At 52.7% G+C, this 19500-nt stretch overlaps 1 protein-coding gene across 2 annotated transcripts in view; it reads left to right on the top strand.

The window, feature by feature from the left end:
* The window catches only part of EVC (EvC ciliary complex subunit 1), a 113340-nt gene that overhangs the window by 80589 nt on the left and 13251 nt on the right, over positions 1-19500 (top strand). Inside the window, exons 15-21 of one of the 2 annotated variants that reach the window (XM_054484765.2) lie at positions 601-807; positions 3941-4085; positions 6744-6855; positions 10259-10385; positions 11599-11692; positions 12427-12538; positions 13047-17300. In XM_054484765.2, coding sequence (XP_054340740.1) covers positions 601-807; positions 3941-4085; positions 6744-6855; positions 10259-10385; positions 11599-11692; positions 12427-12538; positions 13047-13128 — 879 coding nt within the window. In that variant the 3' untranslated portion in view covers positions 13129-17300. Of the gene's footprint in view, positions 1-600; positions 808-3940; positions 4086-6743; positions 6856-10258; positions 10386-11598; positions 11693-12426; positions 12539-13043; positions 17301-19500 lie in introns of both variants that reach the window. The other variant, XM_054484764.2, reaches the window with a different exon arrangement.

Raw genomic sequence — 19500 nt, 5'->3', positions numbered from 1 at the left:
TGTAGCCACCAAGCTCTGGGAGCAGCTACTGCTCTTTGACCCACGAATGAGGCACAAGCCCACAGTCTCTTTAGCTCTATCCAGGAGAGCTCCGAGGAGCAGGCAGGACTGACGGACCTCGCTCCAGCCCTGCTCACTTCTTTCTCCCTTATTTCTACAAATAAAGGCAGTCCTCGGCCCTGTGTGCCCTGCCTCAGCTTCTGTGATATCCTAAGAGACTCACATCTGGCTTCAAAACCTGGCTCTGCTGTGTGACTTTAGAAAGTTACTTAACTTCTCCGAGCCTTTGTGTCCTCCTCAGTGCTAGTGTTCAGGTCTCATGACGTTCTAGAAGGATGAGTAAGACCCCCATCTTGTGAGGGGCCATAGATGGTACTGGGCACACAGTTGGTGCTCAATAAATGCCCTTTTTCTGGGGACACAGACACCTAACCTCATCCATTGATTTTTGCAAGCCCAGAGGCCACCTCTTTCTGCCCTTTCTCCATCCCTTTTCCAACCCCTGGGCCCTGGACAGAACCAACCCCACATCCCAGTCCTGGCCAGAGCTTCTCTGTGAGAGGCGCACTTGGCCCCTGCTCCCAGTCCTTTCCTTCCCAGGAAGCGCGTGTGCTGGAGGAGGCCAGCCGGCTGGAGGAGGAGGTGCAGCAGACACGGCTGCAGCTCCGGCAGCGGCTCCTGGCTGAGGCCCAGGAGGTGGGGCAGCTTCTGCAGCAGCACATGGAGTGCGCCATTGGGCAGGCGCTGCTGGTGCACGCACGGAATGCGGCCACCAAGAGCCGGGCCAAGGACAGGGACGACTTCAAGGTATGCACTGACCTCTGTCCCTGGGGACACCGAGGGCAAGAAGGTTCAGGGTAGGGTCCATGCCTGGGTCTGCTCCTTGCCACACCGTTCATGGAGCTTGTGGCCTAGTAGACTTTACCTGACTTCTCCATGTCTTGATTTTCTCATCTGTAAGATGGGATCTTCTCCCTCGCAGAATGGGGAGGATCAGTCACAGCAGATCACAGGTTCTGCTCCTGCTGTTAGGCCCTGCGCTGCATCATCCTGAGCACTGGCTCTGTCTTTACAGCAGCACTGAGTGAGACGTGGTGTCACCCAGAGCCACACAGCTGGTCAGTGGCAGAACCAGGATCCAAACTCAAATCCCTCTCTCAGAGAGATGTGTGCTTTCCCTGCCCCTGGCCACCTCTGCTGAGACATTGGAGCTTTCTGGAGTTCATTCTGACGGCTGAGCAATGCCGCTAAAAATCAGTTCAGCTTGAGTAGGCAGTGGTTTAACTCCTTATACTAACAATAATCATAAATAATAGTGATAAAAATGATAACAGTAGGAAGTCATATTAGCATTGCACTTAAGTCTAACTAAGGGCTTCTTCCTGCCTCGTCTTACTGGATTTTCCCCACATCCCTTGCACGGTCAGGATCATTTTGCTTCCCACTGGGAAAAAGAGGCCTACGATTGGGCAAAGGATACATTTCCAGCCTCCAACCTAGTGAGTGGCAGCACCGGGGCTGCAGGAGAATGACCAGCACACATGCTGCATCTGCCTGGTGCCTCCCTTACAAGCTGTAAGGAGAGGTGGGGCACCCCTTACAGCACCTCGCTCGCTGCAGGCCACTGCAGGCAGGGTGTCTGTGGCTGGCAGACAGCAGCAGGTTACAGCCCTGTGCCCAGCAGGCAGCCCTGGCATCGGGAAGTGCAGGAGCCCTCCAAGGGGTTCCTTTCATCTCAGTAAAACAAGTCACTTTGTGTGTCTGTGCAGCAAAGAGGCTGGACCCACATTTCTGCAACACCCTGTCTTATTCTAAATATCTCACATCTGCCTCAGATTATCCAAACATTAGGGCTGTCCCTGGCTGGTGATATTGGGAATGTCACCCCGTCCCTAGAATTGTCCACATGTTACCTAATAGTAAATGCTCGCTGCGTGGAAATGGAACAAAATATAGGGGTGTCATATTTTGTCCTCAGCTTTCCAGAGGGATTTTGAGTCGAGATTGGAAAATGAGTACCACCACAACTTCACACTTACAAAAAAGTAAAAGTAAAGTGAGGCCGGGCGAGGTGGCTCACGCCTGTAATCCCAGCACTTTGGGAGGCCGAGGCTGGCAGATCACGAGGTCAGGAGTTTGAGACCAGCCTGGCCAACACAGTGAAACCCCGTCTCTACTAAAAATACAAAAATTAGGTAGGTGTGGTGGTGTGCGCCTGTAATCCCAGCTACTCGGGAGGCTGAGGCAGGAGACTCACTTGAACCTGGGAGGCGGAGGTTGCAGTGAGCCAAGATCACACCACTGCACTCCAGCCTGGGTGACATAGCTAGACTCTATCTAAAAAACAAACAAACAAAAAACCAGAAAAGCATTGAGTTTAGTTTCTAGAAGAACGGTCATTTATTCAACCTGTATTCAGGGGCTTCCTGGAACAGTAGTGCAAAGGTGTGTGCCGATGGGTACAGGGAGACTGGCCAGAAAAAAAACTGAGGAGGAGGAGAGAAGGGGTGGCCAAGGATCGAGGGCCTGGCGAAGGGAGGGGAGGTGGGTGCAGAGTGGGGTGTCCACTGCTCTACTGTGGCAGGAAGGCAGGTACACACAGGATGTGAAGATGTGGGTGTGTTTGCTTACTTTCGGGGAAAGAGGATGGGAGCCCCCAATAGGAAGTGCAAGGCTGGAGCCCAGGTCCTTGGAGGGGTGGAGTGGGAGCCCCCTTTGCAGATGGGGCAGAGGAGAAGGAAAGAACCATTGGCAGTAAGGGATGAGGAGGGGCTTGGGAGTTAGAAGAGCAGCTCAGATCTGCACTGCCACCCTGGGCTGTACAGTCTCCTCACCTCTGCAGCCTCTGCTCCCCACCTGTGTGCTCAGGTACCTTTCTCAGATGCTGTGGTGAGAGTAAGTGGGTATTTTTTCTTACCCAAAGCCTAGCACCATCCAATAAATATTTGCCAAAATGGGGATGAGCTTTTCTGGCTTTTGCCCATCCTCTTATGAAGAAAAGAATGATAACTTTGTCAGTGCACAACCAACACATCCCCAGTAATGGGATGTCTCAGGGTTTCCTGTCTTTTCTGCTTTGGTCTGAAGATGTATCATGTGGAAATGCATGTAGCTGCAAGTAACATGGCTCAAAGAAATAGGAGTTATTCACCCCATACCACAAGAAATGGGGAGATGCGTGGCCCAGGCTGCCACAGTGGGTTTGTGATGTGACTGAGGATGAGGCTCTTTCTGACCCTGCATTCTTGCTGTTAATTTGTTGCTTCATAGTCTTAAAATGGCCACTGTCACTCCAGACATCAGGCCTGCATTCCAGGCAGGAGGAGGGAACAGTAGTCTTTCACCTGCTGATCCTCCACCTTAATGTTTAGAAACGGAAGGCCTTGGCTGGGCATGGTGGCTCATGCCTGTAATCCAAGCACTTTGGGAGGCCGAGGTGGGCAGATCACCTGAGGTCAGGAGTTCGAGACCAGCCTGGCCAACATGGCAAAACGCCATCTCTACTAAAAATACAAAAAATTAGCCAGGCCTAGTGGTGCGTGCCTATAATCCCAGCTACTTGGGAGGCTGAGGCAGGAAAATCACTTGAACCTAGGAGACGGTGGTTGCAGTGAGCCGAGATTGTGCTCCAGCCTGGGTAACAGAGTGAGTCTCCATCTCAAAAAAAAAAAAAAAAAAAAAAAAGGCGGGGGAAGGCCTCTTAGCTGACTTTCCCTAACGTCGCATTTCATTGGCCCTAGACATCCCTGACCTAAGAAGATAGGATTCCCATGACTAGTTTAAACCAGCCATGCACTCTCTGCCTGCTTCCTGACCAATCCAGGTTGATGAGTAGGTGGAAGATCTGAACCAGGGCACGGGGAGGCAGGGACTGGATGGGCCGTGGGTGGCTCCCACGTGTGACTTCTCTGCTGTCCCTGTCCTTCCTTTCTCCCCTCAGAGGACACTGATGGAGGCGGCGGTGGAGAGCGTCTACGTGACCAGCGCTGGTGTCAGCCGCCTGGTGCAGGCGTATTACCAGCAAATCAGAAGGATCATGGAGGACCACGAGGAGAGAAAACTGCAGCACCTGAAGACCCTGCAGGGTACGGGATGCCCCTCGGGGAAGCCCTGGAAGAGACTGGCAACGTGTGCTTTTAGTTTGGGGCAGAATAGGATGTCAGATGTTGTGAATTTTATTTTTGGGAATATAATTCTTTCAATGTTTTAATGTATTTATCCCTGCTTTGTCTCAAAAAGCCTTTTTCAAAAGGCACTTAAAGAAACGTATGCATAAGGACACATCCAGTGCAGTGAGAGTGTTTTAAGTCGATCACTCAGAACAAGGATAGGATACTGAGATGGAGTCAGGGCCAGGGCTTATCTAGGTCAGCAGTCCCCAGCCTTTTCAGCACCAGGGACTGGTTTCGTGGAAGACTATTTTTCCACAGACCAGGGTGAGGGGGAAGTGGTTTCAGACGATTCGAGTGCACTATATCTATTGTGCATTTTATTTCTATTATTATTACAATGGAATATACAGTGAAATAATTATACAACTCACCATAATGTAGAATCAGTGGGAGCCCTGAGCTTGTTTACCTGCAGCTAGACAATCCCATCTGGGGGTTATGGGAGACAGTGGCACATCATCAGGCATTAGATTCTCATAAGGAATGCACAACCTAGATCCCTCGCCTGTGCAGTTTGAAATAGGGTTCACGCTCCTATGAGACTCTAATGCCACTGCTGATGTGACAGGAGGTGGAGCTCAGGCGGTAATGTGAGCGATGGGGAGCAGCTGTAAATACAGATGAAGCTTCGCTCACTCATCTGCTGCTCACGTCTTGCTGTGTGGCTGGGTTTCTAACAGGCCAAGGACCAGTACTAGTTTGTGGCCCAGGGGTTGGGGACCCCTGATCTAGGACATCTGCCTGCAAATCCTAATTAGACGTTCAATGATTTTGTCTGTGAGCTTCTTGGTGGTCAAAGAGATGGACACCTACTTAGTTAAAGCCACTACAGTGACCATGAGCCCAGTGGCCCAGGGGGTGTTCGAGACCCCAAGAATTTTCCCCACATGAGCTCTTGTAAAAGGCCACCCTGGGGTGATAGAAGGACAGTATCCCCAGTTCCAGTAACATACAGATAAAGATGGTTGGAAGCCAATTTCTTAAACGCCACTTCTTATAACACCCTCCCCTGAATCCAGAGCTTCCAAGCAGGTGGGATTCCACTTCTCTGATGGGCTTTGCCTGGCATGTCCAAGGACTGGAATTGGAATCAATCCTGGGAGAGTCTTCCCTGAGTGTTTCTCCTCTCAGCTGAGCCCAGAGGCCACCTCTGTCTTCCCGTTCTCCTGAGGAATTTGAGGCCTAGATTCAAATAAAATCTGGGCACATGCCCAGAGATCTGCCAGGTTTTCCAAAGGAAGAGTTGGGCTCATTTAGCAGGAGACAGATATGATTGCTTGCTACTGCAGAACATTCCAGAACTGGGGCATGTCTCTTTCCCTTGGTAGGCCTTGATTTCCCCATCTGTGGGACTAGGGTTGGAGACTGCCCCACCCCAGCCCCCATCCATCCTCTCAGCTCTTATTTCCTGCTTCCTGATACCCCAGCTCTCATGCAGGGATTTCACAGTAAACACATTGAAACAATATAGCTTAACTTAAGCTACATCACCTCCTTTTTCCTTATTTATTAATCTGTTTTATTTAAGAGCCATACATGCTATGTCCCCAGAGGCCATCCAGGTTCAATCTCCCTGTAAGTGCCAGCAAGCTCTCCCAGCTAGTTAAGTGTGATGGGCCTCCTGCTGTGGCCACTGATCCTTGAGTGAGTTTTCAGCTGAAAGGTACCTTGAAGAGGTAATCCTATAGTTAGCTGTCCAAACCAAGGGCCCTATTAATAATTATACTGGGATGACAAGTCTAAACCATGCCTGTCTCAGGCAGCCTCATCACCTTTTTTTTTTTTTTTTTTTTTTTTGAGCCTGAGTCTCACTCAGTTGCCCAGACTGGAGTGCAGTGGCATGATCTCGGCTCACTGCAACCTCTGCCTCCTGTGTTCCAGCAGTTCTCCTACCTCAGCCTCCCAAGTAGCTGGGATTACAGACACATGTCACTACGCCTGGCTAATTTTTGTACTTTTAGTAGAGACAGGGTTTCACCGTGTTGGCCAGGCTGGTCTTGAACTCCTGACTTCAGGTGATCCACCCATCTCGGCCTCCCAAAGTGCCGGGATTACAAGCGTGAGCCACCTCACCCGGCCTCACTTTACTTTTAAAGCTTTTAAAAGCCAAGAGTTTTCTGAGCAGCTTAACCTGCAAACAAGAAGGAGCTCCAAGAAACGGGGCATAACTTCAGAGCCCAGACTTCCTAGCTCCTTGGAGAGCACTCACTTCAGCACTGTGCCCTCACTCTGCCTGGCCAATCACTTTTCCTTTACAGTGTGGCTTTTGAGCTCTTTGTGGTGCCTTCTCAGTGTTGACTTTTTCTTATTCGGTCCCCCTTTCTCCTGATACAAGAAAGCTAGAGGTGGAGCAGGTGGACAGGGCGCATCATAGTTTCCCTCTGCAGTGCCTGGTCCATGATGGAAGCTGTGCTGTTTGCGCACACAATGCCCTATCCCTGTGCTGGTGGAAGGATACACTCTTTGAGAGCTGGTGTGTCCCACTCACCCTGCACCCCAGCATCTGCCCCAGACCTGGCACAGTCGATCCTCCAAACAGACGCCTTGATTGTCCTGTGTTAAATGGTCTAGGTGAGAGGATGGAAAATTACAAACTGCGGAAAAAGCAAGAACTCAGCAACCCTTCGTCTGGCAGCAGAATGGCAGGTGGCGCTCATGAGACCTCCCAGGCGGTCCACCAGAGGTGAGGTCCCAACTGAGGTCCCACGTAGGGGTGTTCTCTACCCCTTCACATGGCGTATCTCTCTGTGTCACTGTCAGCAGGTGCCATCGCGTGCATTGCCCGTGGACTTGGGGGCTGTCGGCCTTCCTCACCCGCTGTTTCCATCCTGGTCTCTGCCCTCCATGCAGCACCTGGAATGGCACCTGGCACAAATAAGTGAGCAGGTCAAGGTGTGGTGGCGGCTTCATTCCCAGGTTTAAGTGGTATTCACAGCCCGGACACAGGTCTAAGCCATGTTTAGACACGCGCCTCCCCTCTCATACTTTGGGTATTCTCAGAAGCAGACCTTGACAAGGATTTGGGGGCAGGTTGTTTACCTGGGAGGTGACCCGCAGAAGCACAGTGAGAGGACAGGGAAGTGAGGAAGAGGTGGCTGCTTCCTGTAACTGTGACCATCACAATGAACGCAAATGTAACAGTTCAAGCCATGCAGACTCCTTGTCCCGCAGTGCTGGAGGTCAGAAGGCAGGCTTGGCTCTCCTGGCTTCTCTGGGCCTCACAAGGCCTAAGTGAAGGGGCCCGCCAACCGGGCTGTTCTTAGGAGGCTGCTCAGTAACAGGTGTCAGGAAACGCCCTGCTGCAGGGTTTGCACAGACCGAACTTGCCCTGACTTTCCAGGCTCCCAGCAAACTACGGTCCGGCAAGTCCTCGGTTGTGGGGTGCAGAAGCATCACTCGGCTTTCCTGTGAAACTTGCAGGTTCTGGGCCCACACCTGGAGACTCGGGCTCAGAGAGTGTGAGGAGAGCCCAAGAATCTGAATTTTAGCCGCACCCCTCCCCACCAAGGGATTCTGATACATGTGGTCCAAGGGCTTCACTTTGACCCAGGTGATCCAAGAGAAGGAGCCTCAGCAGCCATCTGGGCCAACCTGCTTTATGGAAATGGAAAAGGAAGCCCAGTGTTGGGAGAGGGGGTGCATGAGCCTATGGGTGACTCACAGCTTATATATGGCTCTTGACGCCCTTCCCTCCGGGCCGCACCTCCTTGAATTCAGAGAGGCAGTTTCTTTTCTTTTTATTTTTTTTGAAGGAGTGACAGTACAGTTTTGTGACATAGCTATATTGAATAGTGGTGAAGTCTGAGACTTCATTGTAACCATCACCCAAATAGTGTATGTTTTACCCATTAATTTCTCATCATCCACTCCCATCCCGTCGTCCCGCCGCCCTTCTGTGTCTCTGTTGTCCATCCTTCCACTCTTTTTTTTTTTTTTTTTTTTTTTTTGAAGACGGAGTCTTGCTCTGTTACCCAGGCTGGAATGCAGTGGTGTGATCTCAGCTCACTGCAACCTCTGCCTCCCGGGTTCAAGCAATTCTCTTGCCTCAGTCTCCCGAGTAGCTGGGATTACAGGCACGCACCACCATGCCCAGCTAATTTTTTTGTATTTTTAGTAGAGATGGGGTTTCACCATGTTGGCCAGGCCGGTCTCAAACTCCTGACCTCAGGTGATTCACCCGCCTTGGCCTCTCAGTGCTGGGATTACAGGTGTGAGCCACTGTGCCCGGCCCGTCATTCTACTTGCTGTGTCCATGTGCACACATTATTGAGCTCCCACTCATAACTGAAAACATGAGATCTTTCTGTTTCTGAGTTGTTTCACTTAAGAAAATGGCGTCCAGTTCCATCCACGTTGCTGCAAAAGACATGATTTCATTCTTTTTTATGGCTGAGTGGTATTCCATTGTGTATATGGACCACATTTTCCTTATCCAATCCTCCATTGATGGACACTTAGGTTGATTCCATATCTTTGCTATTGTGAATAATGCAATAAACACAAAAGAACAGGAGGTATCTTTCTGATATACTGATTTATTTTCCTTTGGGTAGATCCCCGGAAGTGGGATTGCTGGATCAAATGGTCGTTCTATTTTTAGTTCTCTGAGAAATTATGCTGTTTTCCATACAGGCTGCACTAATGTACGTTCTCACCAACGGTGCATAAGTGTTCCCTTTTCTCCACATCCTCACCGTGTTATAGTTTGTCTTTTTAGTGATAGCCATTCTAACTGGGGTAAGATGATATCTCCTTGTGGCTTTAGTTTGCATTCCTCTGACGATGAGTCATGCTCAGTGTTTTTTCACATGCTTCTTGGCCATTTGTGTGTCTTTTTTTTTTAGGAATGTCTATTCATGTCCATAGGCACGGTTTCTAGTGGAACTTGGCCTCCTTGAAGGTGTGAGAGAGGCTGCAGTCTGGAGCGCTGGCCTCAGCTCTGCCACATGAGTGATTTGTTTACTGTCCAACCTCCTTCCTGCCACTCAAACTAGAGCTCCATGAGGACAGGGACTGTGAGTCTCTGTTCACACCTTTGTCTCAGAACCCAGCACAGCACCTGGCAGGCCAGAGATACTTTAATGAAGGAATGAGTGGATGGAGGGAGGGAGGGACGGAGGAAGGGAGTGAGGGGTGGAGGGATGGATGATGGGGTCTTGTAGGGTGCACAGGAATTTGCTGGGCAAAAACAGAGAGGAAAGGTGTTACTGGCAGACAGAAGAGTGTGAGGTAGGAGCAGGGTGGCATTTTCACACCTTGGAGCACTCCACATGCACAGCTGCCTATCCATGCTAAAGGCGGCCCTGCCTTCAGGTCTAGAAATTCGACCCCTTTCAGAAAATCTGCCCTAAAAGATGGGAAGGAGGCAGGCAGGGAGCAATAATGGAAACAGAGTGGCTGGATTTGGATGTTCCTGTTTGCTGAGGAACTGAGGGCGTCCAGAGAGGGAGGTGGGCCCTGGGGCTCAGGGACCCGGCCTCTGTTCCAGCTCTGTCCCCCTCTCTGAGAGTAACAGGGCTGCCTGTCATATTTGGGATTTCCCAGAGGCTGCATCCCAAGAAGCTTCTCATTTTACAAGGGAGGGGCCAGGGCAATTCTGAGTTTAAAATCAGGGATGGGTAGCCAGTAGGCCTCTGGTCCTTTTAGGAGAATGCTCCTCCCTGGGGGTAAGATTGTTTTCTCATGAGAAGATGCCACCTTCTGCTCAGCCACTTCACAGATGTGTGTCCTGAGGGAGGCCCCCACCTCTCTGGGCTTCTTCCCCCTGGCTTTTCTACTCTGTCCTGCTGGTGTCTTGAAGCTCCTCCAAAGATCACATGCAAAGTGTGTGGGCAGGACTCTGTAAACTCCCTCATTGTAAAGAGCGTCCACTTTGATGGAGAGGCAGCCTGCCTGTGGGGACTGGAGCTGGGGCTGCTGTGAATGGTACCCCTGATGGCCAGGCCCCTCTTGGGGCTCCCAGGGATCAGCGGCCTCCCTGCCTTCCTTCTCCCTCCCTCCCTCCTTCCCTCTCTCCTTTCCTTCCTCCCTCCCTTCCTCCCTCCCTTCCTGCCTACCTGCCAGCCTGCCTGCCTTCCTCCCCCCAGGATGCTGTCCCAGCAGAAGAGGTTCCTGGCCCAGTTCCCGGTGCACCAGCAGATGCGTCTGCACGCCCAACAGCAGCAGGCAGGAGTTATGGACCTTCTGGAAGCCCAGCTGGAGACCCAGCTGCAGGTACAAGTTACAGAACTGGACCTTCCAAAAGCAGTGGTTTAAAGAGGAGCAGAAATAGCTGAAGCCAGCCTGTGACCGCGGGTCAGCCATGGGGACTGTTGTGAGGGGACCCCTTGGTCCCTGCACTTCCCTGCCTGTGGCATCGTTGACCCGCTGAGTCTCACCTGCTGAGGGTGTGTCAGCCTCACCTTAGGACCCTGAGCCCCTGGAGGGCAGGTGTGGCCTGTGTGGATCCCTCCAGTGGCTGCAGCACCCTAAGCAGGGCCAGGCCCTGAGCAGCTGGTCAGGCCTCATCTATGGAGCTGACAGAGAATTGAGCATTCCCCTGTGTACGCATGGCCACCAGGAGGCTTCCGGTGTAATGGTGACCTCTGTGTCACTCAGGCAGTGTTGGCGGTAGCTAAAGTTTACACTTTATTTACAGCAAACAGGAAGCTCAGCTCTCATGATATAAAGTGCATATTTCATCACAGAAAATACCATTTGTGTGAGGTTATACAGTGAGATGTAAGGTGAGAGTATAAAGTGTGGCTAAGCAAAGTGGCTGCCTTTAAAAAAATCAAATCTTCCAGAATGGAAGCATTTAGCAGAGTGGTGGCCCTTTCAGAGTGTTCTCCACTGGCGACGGCAATCGCAGAGTAACAGTGATAAGAATACAGCAGTGGTGGCCGATAGGTACTTATTGAGGGTCTATGATAGATAGTCATGAGCTGAGAGCTTTGCACACGCTTTCCAACAAAAGAGGTTACTGCTATTGTCCACATTACAGATGGACAAACTGAGGCACGCATGGGTTAAGTTGCTATCCAGGGTCACAAAGTTAATGCGTCATGGAATTCCGGTGTGTCTTTACACCACAGTGTTGGCAGTTAAGAGCCCAGCCTGTGGAGTCGGGCAGAAGTGGGTCCCATCCTATTCTGCTGCACCTGCTCCGGGCAGGTCACTGAGGCCCTCTGACCTCAGTGTACTCTGTCAACTGAAGACCGATGGCCGGTGTGAGTGAGGACCCACAGTTATGCAGCAGGAGCTGGTAGATGCCAGTGTGTCCTCCTGCTCCTCTCCTCTCTGGGATGTATCTTAGAAAATTCTCCTCCACACTGGGGACGTGGTCCCCAGTGGCCAGCTTCGAGTGTCAGAATTCACTCAAGTGGAGAGGGATTAAGAGAAGTCAGAGGGAAGCCCAGCTGAATGTTCCTCTCTGCTTGCATTTCAGGAAGCTGAACAGAACTTCATCTCTGAGCTGGCAGCCTTGGCCCGAGTGCCCCTCCCTGAAAGCAAACTGTTCCCCGCTAAGCGTGGGCTGCTGGGTGAGTCACAGATGCTTGCACTGCAGCGGGAAGCGCTCTGGGCTAAGAGATATGGGTTCTAGTTCCACACTGGCCACTAACTAGCTGTGTGACCTTAGGCATTGTGCCTAGCCTCTCTGGGCTTTTGTGACCTTGTCTGTAAATGAGCAGGCTTGGCTAGGCCACCCTGCAGGCCCACTTGCTCTCTAGCATTTGATAATTCCAGTTCCTGGGTCTGGTGTTCACTGGCTGTGTCTCCTAACTGACTCCATTTTTCCATCTGTAAAGTGGGGATAATAAGCCCTCCTCCCACCCCTGCCAGCGACAACTTCAGTGACATCACAACAGGATTTTTTAACCTGGTAATGAGAGAGTGACTCAGAAGGTGGTGTGAGAACACAGAGATCTACTAAAACAAAAGCTGTCACACTGGTGCTGGGTTTTCAGTTGCTTGCTGCTTCATTAAGTCTTCCAGTCAGCTGGGTAGAGTGGAAACCCAATGGGAGCCTAGCAAGACTGGAGCTCAAGCCACAGCTCTGCCACTTACTGGCTTGTGCAGGCTTGGGAGAGTACGTCACCTTCCCAGGCCTCAGTTTCCTCATTAGTTGAGTGGCTGCAATAGCATAAGGTACCAAGCACACACTTGGCCCACACAACATGCTCAAAAATGTCAGGCTGGGTTGGCGTGAAGCTGCAAGAAGTTGTCACTTATCTAAAGTCACGGAGCCATGCCTGGGTTCATCTGTCCTCTACAGAGAAGCCCCTAAGGACTAAAAGGAAGAAGCCCCTGCCCCGGGAAAGAGGGGACCTGGGGGTGCCCAACGATGAGGACCTTGCCTCCGGGGACCACACCTCAGGCTCACTCAGGTACGACTGGGCCCCGGGCCTGTTGCCTGTGGCTGGGTTTGGTAAATGCACTCAGCTGCTGTGTGCCAAAAGTCTGGGCAGGAAAATCATCAGTCCCCTCAGAGGCATTAAATGTGAAGGTCCAAGAAATGACAGGTATGAACGCAGTTTGTGGGCAGTAAGCCATGATGATACCAGGGCTGCCGCATGGCTGTTACCCTTCCTGTTTGTGTCTCATTTGGCCAGATGAGCCTTGACCTACCTCCACACCCCATCGACATCCAGCCCGAAGTGTTGGGCAGTCCCCTGTTTGACCAGGGCTGGCTGTGGTCATGGCACTTGGATGACCTCCTACCCAAGAGAGGGAAACGGGGGTTTTATTTGTTTCTTAACAACCCATGTCAAAGTGAAAATTGTTTTGATCACCTTTGGCTGCATTTTCATTTAATCCAATTGGATAAGTTATGGCATCAGGATGGGCATGGAGTCAGCGTTCTAACTGGCTGCCTTTCTTCCCTGTTTTAAGCAGCAAAAGGCTGAGTCAGCAAGAAAGTGAAGCTGGGGACAGTGAGAACTCAAAGAAGATGCTAAAGAGAAGAAGCAACTTGTAGTTTAAGACCAGTCGGTGGGACAGGACCTGAAGCCCTGGGTCTGGGTGTGAATTCTGCCTTCTCTCCTGCAGTGCTGAGAGGCAGCGAGGACGGAGAGGACAGCGGCATCTCTAGGCTCTTCTGAGAGGGACGGAGAAAGAACAGAAATGTGCCCTGAAAGCATAAATGAGTACGGTGGGCGCTGTCTCCTGAGAAAATGAGGTATTCCCGTGTTGGAAACACGTCTCTGTGAGTTTGCATTTCATTTGGCTTGGAGCCAAAGATGCCTCATGGATCTTTCTCCCCCAGGAGGGGTGTCTTGAGGGGTCCGAGCCTCAGGCCAAGGACCCCTGATGCAGACTCTGGAATCCCTGGCCCAAAGTCCTGTCCTGGCCCATCTGGGGCTGAGGACACACAGATACATAATGACACCTGCAGCAATGTATTCTCTGAGGGCACTTAGAATATGAGGAAGGGGGTGTGGCCCAACCCTCACTTCACCTGGGGAGGGGCTTCTGCCAGACAGTAGACACCCTGCCCCTGCAGAGAGATGTCATGGGGGCACCTGCTCTCCCAGATGGATGCTGACAGCATCCAGAAACTTCCAGACCAGCCCTCTCACCACACCCAGAAGAGGCCTTTCCCATCTGGAGAGAAGCTTCCAGACCAGCCCCACACACCACAGCTAGGAGAGGCCATTCCAACCTGGAGAGAAACTTTCAGACCAGCCCCTCACACCGCAGCCAGGAGGGGCCTTCCCACCTGGAGAGAAACTTCCAGACCAGCCCTCTCGCCACAGCCAGGAGGGGCCGTTCCCACCTGGAGGGAAACTTCCAGACCAGCCCTCACCACAGCCAGGAGGGGCCTTTCCCACCTGGAGAGAAACTTCCAAACCAGCCCTCTCACCACTGCCAGGAGGGGCCTTTCCCACCTGGAGGGAAACTTCCAGACCAGCCCCTCACACCACAGCCAGGAGGGGCCTTTCCCACCTGGAGAGAAACTTCCAGACCAGCCCCTTATACCACAGCCAAGAGGGGCCTTTCTCACCTGGAGAGAAATTTCCAGACCAGCCCCTCTCACCAGAGCCAGGAAAGGCCTTTCCCACTGGGAGAGCAACTTCCAGACCAGCCCCTCTCACCACAGCCAGGAGAGGCCTTTCCCGCCTGGAGAGAAACTTCCAGACCAGCCCTCTCACTACAGCCAGGAGGGGCCTTTCCCACCTGGAGAGAAACTTCCAGACCAGCCTTCTCACCACAGCCAGGAGGGGCCGTTCCCACCCGGAGGGAAACTTCCAGACCAGCCCCTCACACCACAGCCAGGAGGGGCCTTTCCCACCTGGAGAGAAACTTCCAGACCAGCCCCTCACACCACAGCCAGGAGAGGCCTTTCCCACCTGGAGAGAAGCTTCCAGACCAGCCCCTCACACCACCGCCAGGAGAGGCCTTTCGCACTGGGAGAGAAACTTCCAGACTAGCCCCTCACACACCACAGCCAGTAGAGGCCTTTCCCACCTGGAGAGAAACTTCCAGACCAGCCCCTCACACCACAGCCAGGAGAGGCCTTTCCCACCTGGAGAGAAGCTTCCAGACCAGCCCCTCACACCACCGCCAGGAGAGGCCTTTCGCACTGGGAGAGAAACTTCCAGACTAGCCCCTCACACACCACAGCCAGTAGAGGCCTTTCCCACCTGGAGAGAAACTTCCAGACCAGCCCCTCACACCACAGCCAGGAGAGGCCTTTCCCACCTGAAGAGAAACTTCCAGACCAGCCCCTCTCACCACAGCCAGGAGAGGCCTTTCCCACCTGGAGAGAAACCTCCAGACCAGCCCCTCTCACCACAGCCAGGAGAGGCCTTTCCCACCTGGAGAGAAACTTCCAGACCAGCCCCTCACACCACAGCCAGGAGAGGCCTTTCCCACCTGGAGAGAAACTTCCAGACCAGCCCCTCACACCACAGCCAGGAGAGGCCTTTCCCACCTGGAGAGAAGCTTCCAGACCAGCCCCTCACACCACCGCCAGGAGAGGCCTTTCGCACCAGGAGAGAAGCTTCCAGACCAGCCCTTTACACCACAGCCAGGAGAGGCCGTTCTCGCCTAGAGAGAAGCTTCCAGACCAGCCCCACACACCACAGCCAGGAGAGGCCGTTCTCGCCTAGAGAGAAGCTTCCAGACCAGCCCTTCACACCACAGCCAGGAGAGGCCTTTCCCACCTGGAGAGAAACTTCCAGACCAGCCCCTCACACCACAGCCAGGAGAGGCCTTTCCCACCTGGAGAGAAACTTCCAGACCAGCCCCTCACACCACAGCCAGGAGAGGCCTTTCCCACCTGGAGAGAAGCTTCCAGACCAGCCCCTCACACCACCGCCAGGAGAGGCCTTTCGCACCAGGAGAGAAGCTTCCAGACCAGCCCTTTACACCACAGCCAGGAGAGGCCGTTCTCGCCTAGAGAGAAGCTTCCAGACCAGCGCCACACACCACAGCCAGGAGAGGCCGTTCTCGCCTAGAGAGAAGCTTCCAGACCAGCCCTTCACACCACAGCCAGGAGAGGCCTTTCCCACCTGGAGAGAAACTTCCAGACCAGCCCTTTACACCACAGCCAGGAAAGGCCATTCCCACCTGGAGGGAAAATTGCTCCTTTGATGGAGGTTAGGGACTGTCACCCTCAGCACTGTGAACATATCGGGCGAGATCATTCTTCAGGGGAAGGAGCTGCCCAGAGCATCACAGGATGTTCCAGTGTCCCTGGCCTCTGCCCACCAGATGCCAGCACTCCCACCATTTGTGGCAACCAAGAATGTCTCCAGACACTGCCCCGTGTCCCTGGGGTTATCACCCACTGTGCTGAGTCAAAGGGTGCCTGCCCTGGTCAAATCCAGGACATAGCTGTGGATATGTCCACAAATCCCCAGAACCCAGTGAGCCCTCTGGCTCTAGGAGCCCCTATCTCGGGGATTTTCTGGGCCATTGGTGACTTTTCGTTTCTTAAAACCTGAAATAGACTCTCTTAGGAATAAGTGACTCCTTCCCAGAAGTGGCCAAAACTTAATCATCAGTGTGCTTCCTTCAGTTCCTCACCCATCAGCCAGTGGGCTCTCCAAAGTTAACCAACAGCTCCCTCTTGTGGTTCACTAAAAAACTTCGTTATTCCATGGAGTTGTGCAAAGCTATGGCTTCCTTGGTGCAATATTCTTAGAACCTGCTTTGCATAGAAATCACTTTTTTTTTTTTTTTTTTTTTTTTTTTTGAGACAGAGTCTTGCTCTCTCACCTAGGCTGGAGTGCAGTGGCGCGATCTCGGCTCACGGCAATCTCCACCTCCCGGGTTCAAGCGATTTTCCTGCCTCAGCCTCCCCAGTAGCTGGGACTACAGATGTGTGCCACCACACCCGGCTAAATGTTTTTTTTATTTTATTTTAGTAGAGATGCAGTTTCACCATACTGGCCAGGCTGCTCTTGAACTCCTGACCTCATGATCCGCCCACCTCGGCCTCCCCAAAGTGCTGACTGAGATTAGGCATGAGCCACCACGCCCGGACATAAATCACTTTTATATTGTCACATGGGCCCTCTGCACAGAGCCCAATGGCTCCTCCCGGGGAAGCCTGATTTTGTGACGTGTGTATAGTAAATGCAGGCCCTCCGGCAGCACCACAATTGGTCGGTTACCCTGATCCCAGAGCTCTGAAAGCATCTGTGGAATGATCATGGGACCCTTCTCCTCTCAGAAGGCTCCCGGCTGCCTCCCCGCCACCGAGCTTGTAGCCTGACTGCCTGGCTATTGCATGGAGCATTTTGCTTCTGGGGTGTCTTCCTTAGCCGAAGGGAATGTGTCATTTGCTGCTCGACCCTGGCCCACCCTTGCCGCCCAGCTGTTGTGCTGGGCACAGTCTGGGGCACAGGCCTCCATGATGAAGACATGTGGGCTGTCGGTGGTTTCGTCCGTCACAAACTGGCACCTGTACCTGCCAGCAGGAGCCTGATGAGGACTTCCATGCTGGAATTGCTCCCTGATTAAAATGAGATATGGCTATTTGGAAGACACTGCATTTTAGCCAGTGTACCTGGGCACAGACTCGGGGCCGCCCTGAAGCTGATGAAGGCTTGAAGGACAGAAGGGCTGAGCCACATGAAGGCAACACTCAGGGCCAGGGGAGAGAGAAGAGGATGAGCAGTGCAGCCCCAGGACGCCTCGCAGGTATGCTGCCTCCATTTTGGTTACCATCCCCACTTCTTATTATGGGCTGTGGGCTGTTACGGTGATGGATGGATGTGGATTTGGAAGGGAACTGTGAGAGATGATGTATTATGATGAACTCGTGATTTAATTCTTTGGTGAAAATAGCACCCTCTGACCTGTACTTGAGACCCGAGGATGAAGCCAGTACGGTTTTTTGCACTCTCCCAGGGTGAGTGCACCCTCCCAGGACCCTCCTGGCCAACCAGGGGTCACGTTCTGCATGGCATTCCTTCTGAGGCCCTGGCCAGGGCGGTGCTGATCTGGCTGCTGCCACAGAATCCTCTCCTGCCCCTGCCATCTGCCCATCACATATTCTCCAACACAAATCTGCCTGGCCTTATGGGCGGCGTTCCCTGGCTCTTAGGAGAAAAAGCCAGATCTTTACCATAGACCATGAGGCCCAGAGAGGTCTAGGCTGAGCCCACCCCTGCAGCCTAGCAGATGCCCTTCCCCTTCACTCTGCACCTGGCCCCTGTCTCCTTTCATGGCCTCACATGGGCCACACCCCTGCCCCCGACTGGGCCTTTGCTCATGATGTGCATTTTCTGGAAGACCCCTGCCCCCTCCCTAGCCCTCTGCCCAGTGGCTCCTAGCCACTCCTCACATGGAGTCAGGACTCACATCTCCAGAGATCCCCCTCTGCCCCCAACCCTGAACAACATCAGGGCCCCCCTTAGATTCTAGGTCCTGTGTTCTTTGCTGCTGGGACTGGGGTGGGGTTGGGGTGGGCCGTATAAATAACCTTCCTTTATTTCTTGTCCAAGTTCATAACTATACACAGAGGTGTACAGTGAGACCCACATAAACAATCCCACTAAACCCAACTCAACTGGCCCTCACCCAGATCCTCCAAATGTCCCAGGCCTCCCTAGTGTCACCTGATACGCAGTGGCATCAGCAGGAAAGGGAACAGTGGTCTTAAGGATTGCAGCTAAAAGATCTGACTGTGGCATGGTAAGCTGTAAGGAATGTGTCGGTGAACCCGTGGCTAAGCCCATTCCCGGGCCTTGGTGGGGTCTGTGCACAGGTGTCAGAAGTGTGAGCTCCATGAGCTTTACAGTGAATCAGCTGTGTGGCACAGAGGACAAGCTTTTCCTCCACCCTACGAAGGCTCCTTGAGAAAGAACTGACCAAAGGCAGACCAATAGGAAAAAGAAAAGCATTCCAATGTAATGTGCATGGCACGGGGAATTGCAGGAGAGTGATGACCCCACAAACCAGTGAGGTCCAGGTGCTTCCACACCCTCATAGGGAGATGGGAAATGGGGGAAATGTGGCCGTTTAGAGGGTAAAGCATGATTTATAGGGGGAACGAATCGATCCAGAGGCAGGCACTGTCTTGGGAGTGATCCTTCCCAGACTGGCCAATCAGGTATTTCTCTTCCTCCCCAGAGAAGAATAAAAGAGAGAGGGAGAGGGGCCAGGGAAGTCCCCTGTGCTGTCCCCCAGAGAGTGGAGGCCGCTCCCTCTATGGAAACCAGAGGAGTGGGAGATGGGATTCTCTATTCTCCCCTAAATGTTTCCTCTATAGCCCTTAACAGAGTGTGCTATTTGGTGCTTTGAGTAATCATTTGATTCACACCTGACGTCCTCCCTGGAATGTACACCATTGACCGGCCACATGCCACCTGGCATATAACCTGGTGGAACGAAGGGAGGGAGGCCTGGGAACATTCCTTTCCTCCTGTGGCATATGGATTGGAAGGGAGGGAGGGAGGAAGGCTGGGTATATACTTTCCTCCTGTGGTGTATGGATTGGAAAGGAAGGAGGGAGGGAGGGAGGCCGGGAATAGTATTTTCCCCCCGTGGCTTATGCATTTGGCTGTGTGTCAGCATTACCCAGGGGCTCATTAAAAACAACATTCTTAGCCCCATCCCAGAGATTCTGAGTCAGCAGATTGGACAGGAGGCCTGGGGATCTGTTTTTTCCCTGCTGGGCTCCTGCTGATGGGTTTTGTTCACTTCCTGATGTACCTCCTGCCCGCCGATATAGCCTGCAGTCCAGCCGCTGGACTTAGTCTGAGGTCAGCTCTTCATCCGCCTTGTTCTGGCTGTGGTGGCCACGAACGTGTACCTCTTGGGTCCCCAACGGCAAGGAGCAAAAACGACCAACATTCTCAGGATTTCCTGCCGTGCTCAGAAATCCTTCCCTGCATTG

This window comes from Pongo pygmaeus, chromosome 3 (assembly GCF_028885625.2).
Source record: "Pongo pygmaeus isolate AG05252 chromosome 3, NHGRI_mPonPyg2-v2.0_pri, whole genome shotgun sequence".
Classification (NCBI taxonomy): domain Eukaryota; kingdom Metazoa; phylum Chordata; class Mammalia; order Primates; family Hominidae; genus Pongo; species Pongo pygmaeus.
This window is presented reverse-complemented; position numbering and strand designations above follow the sequence as displayed.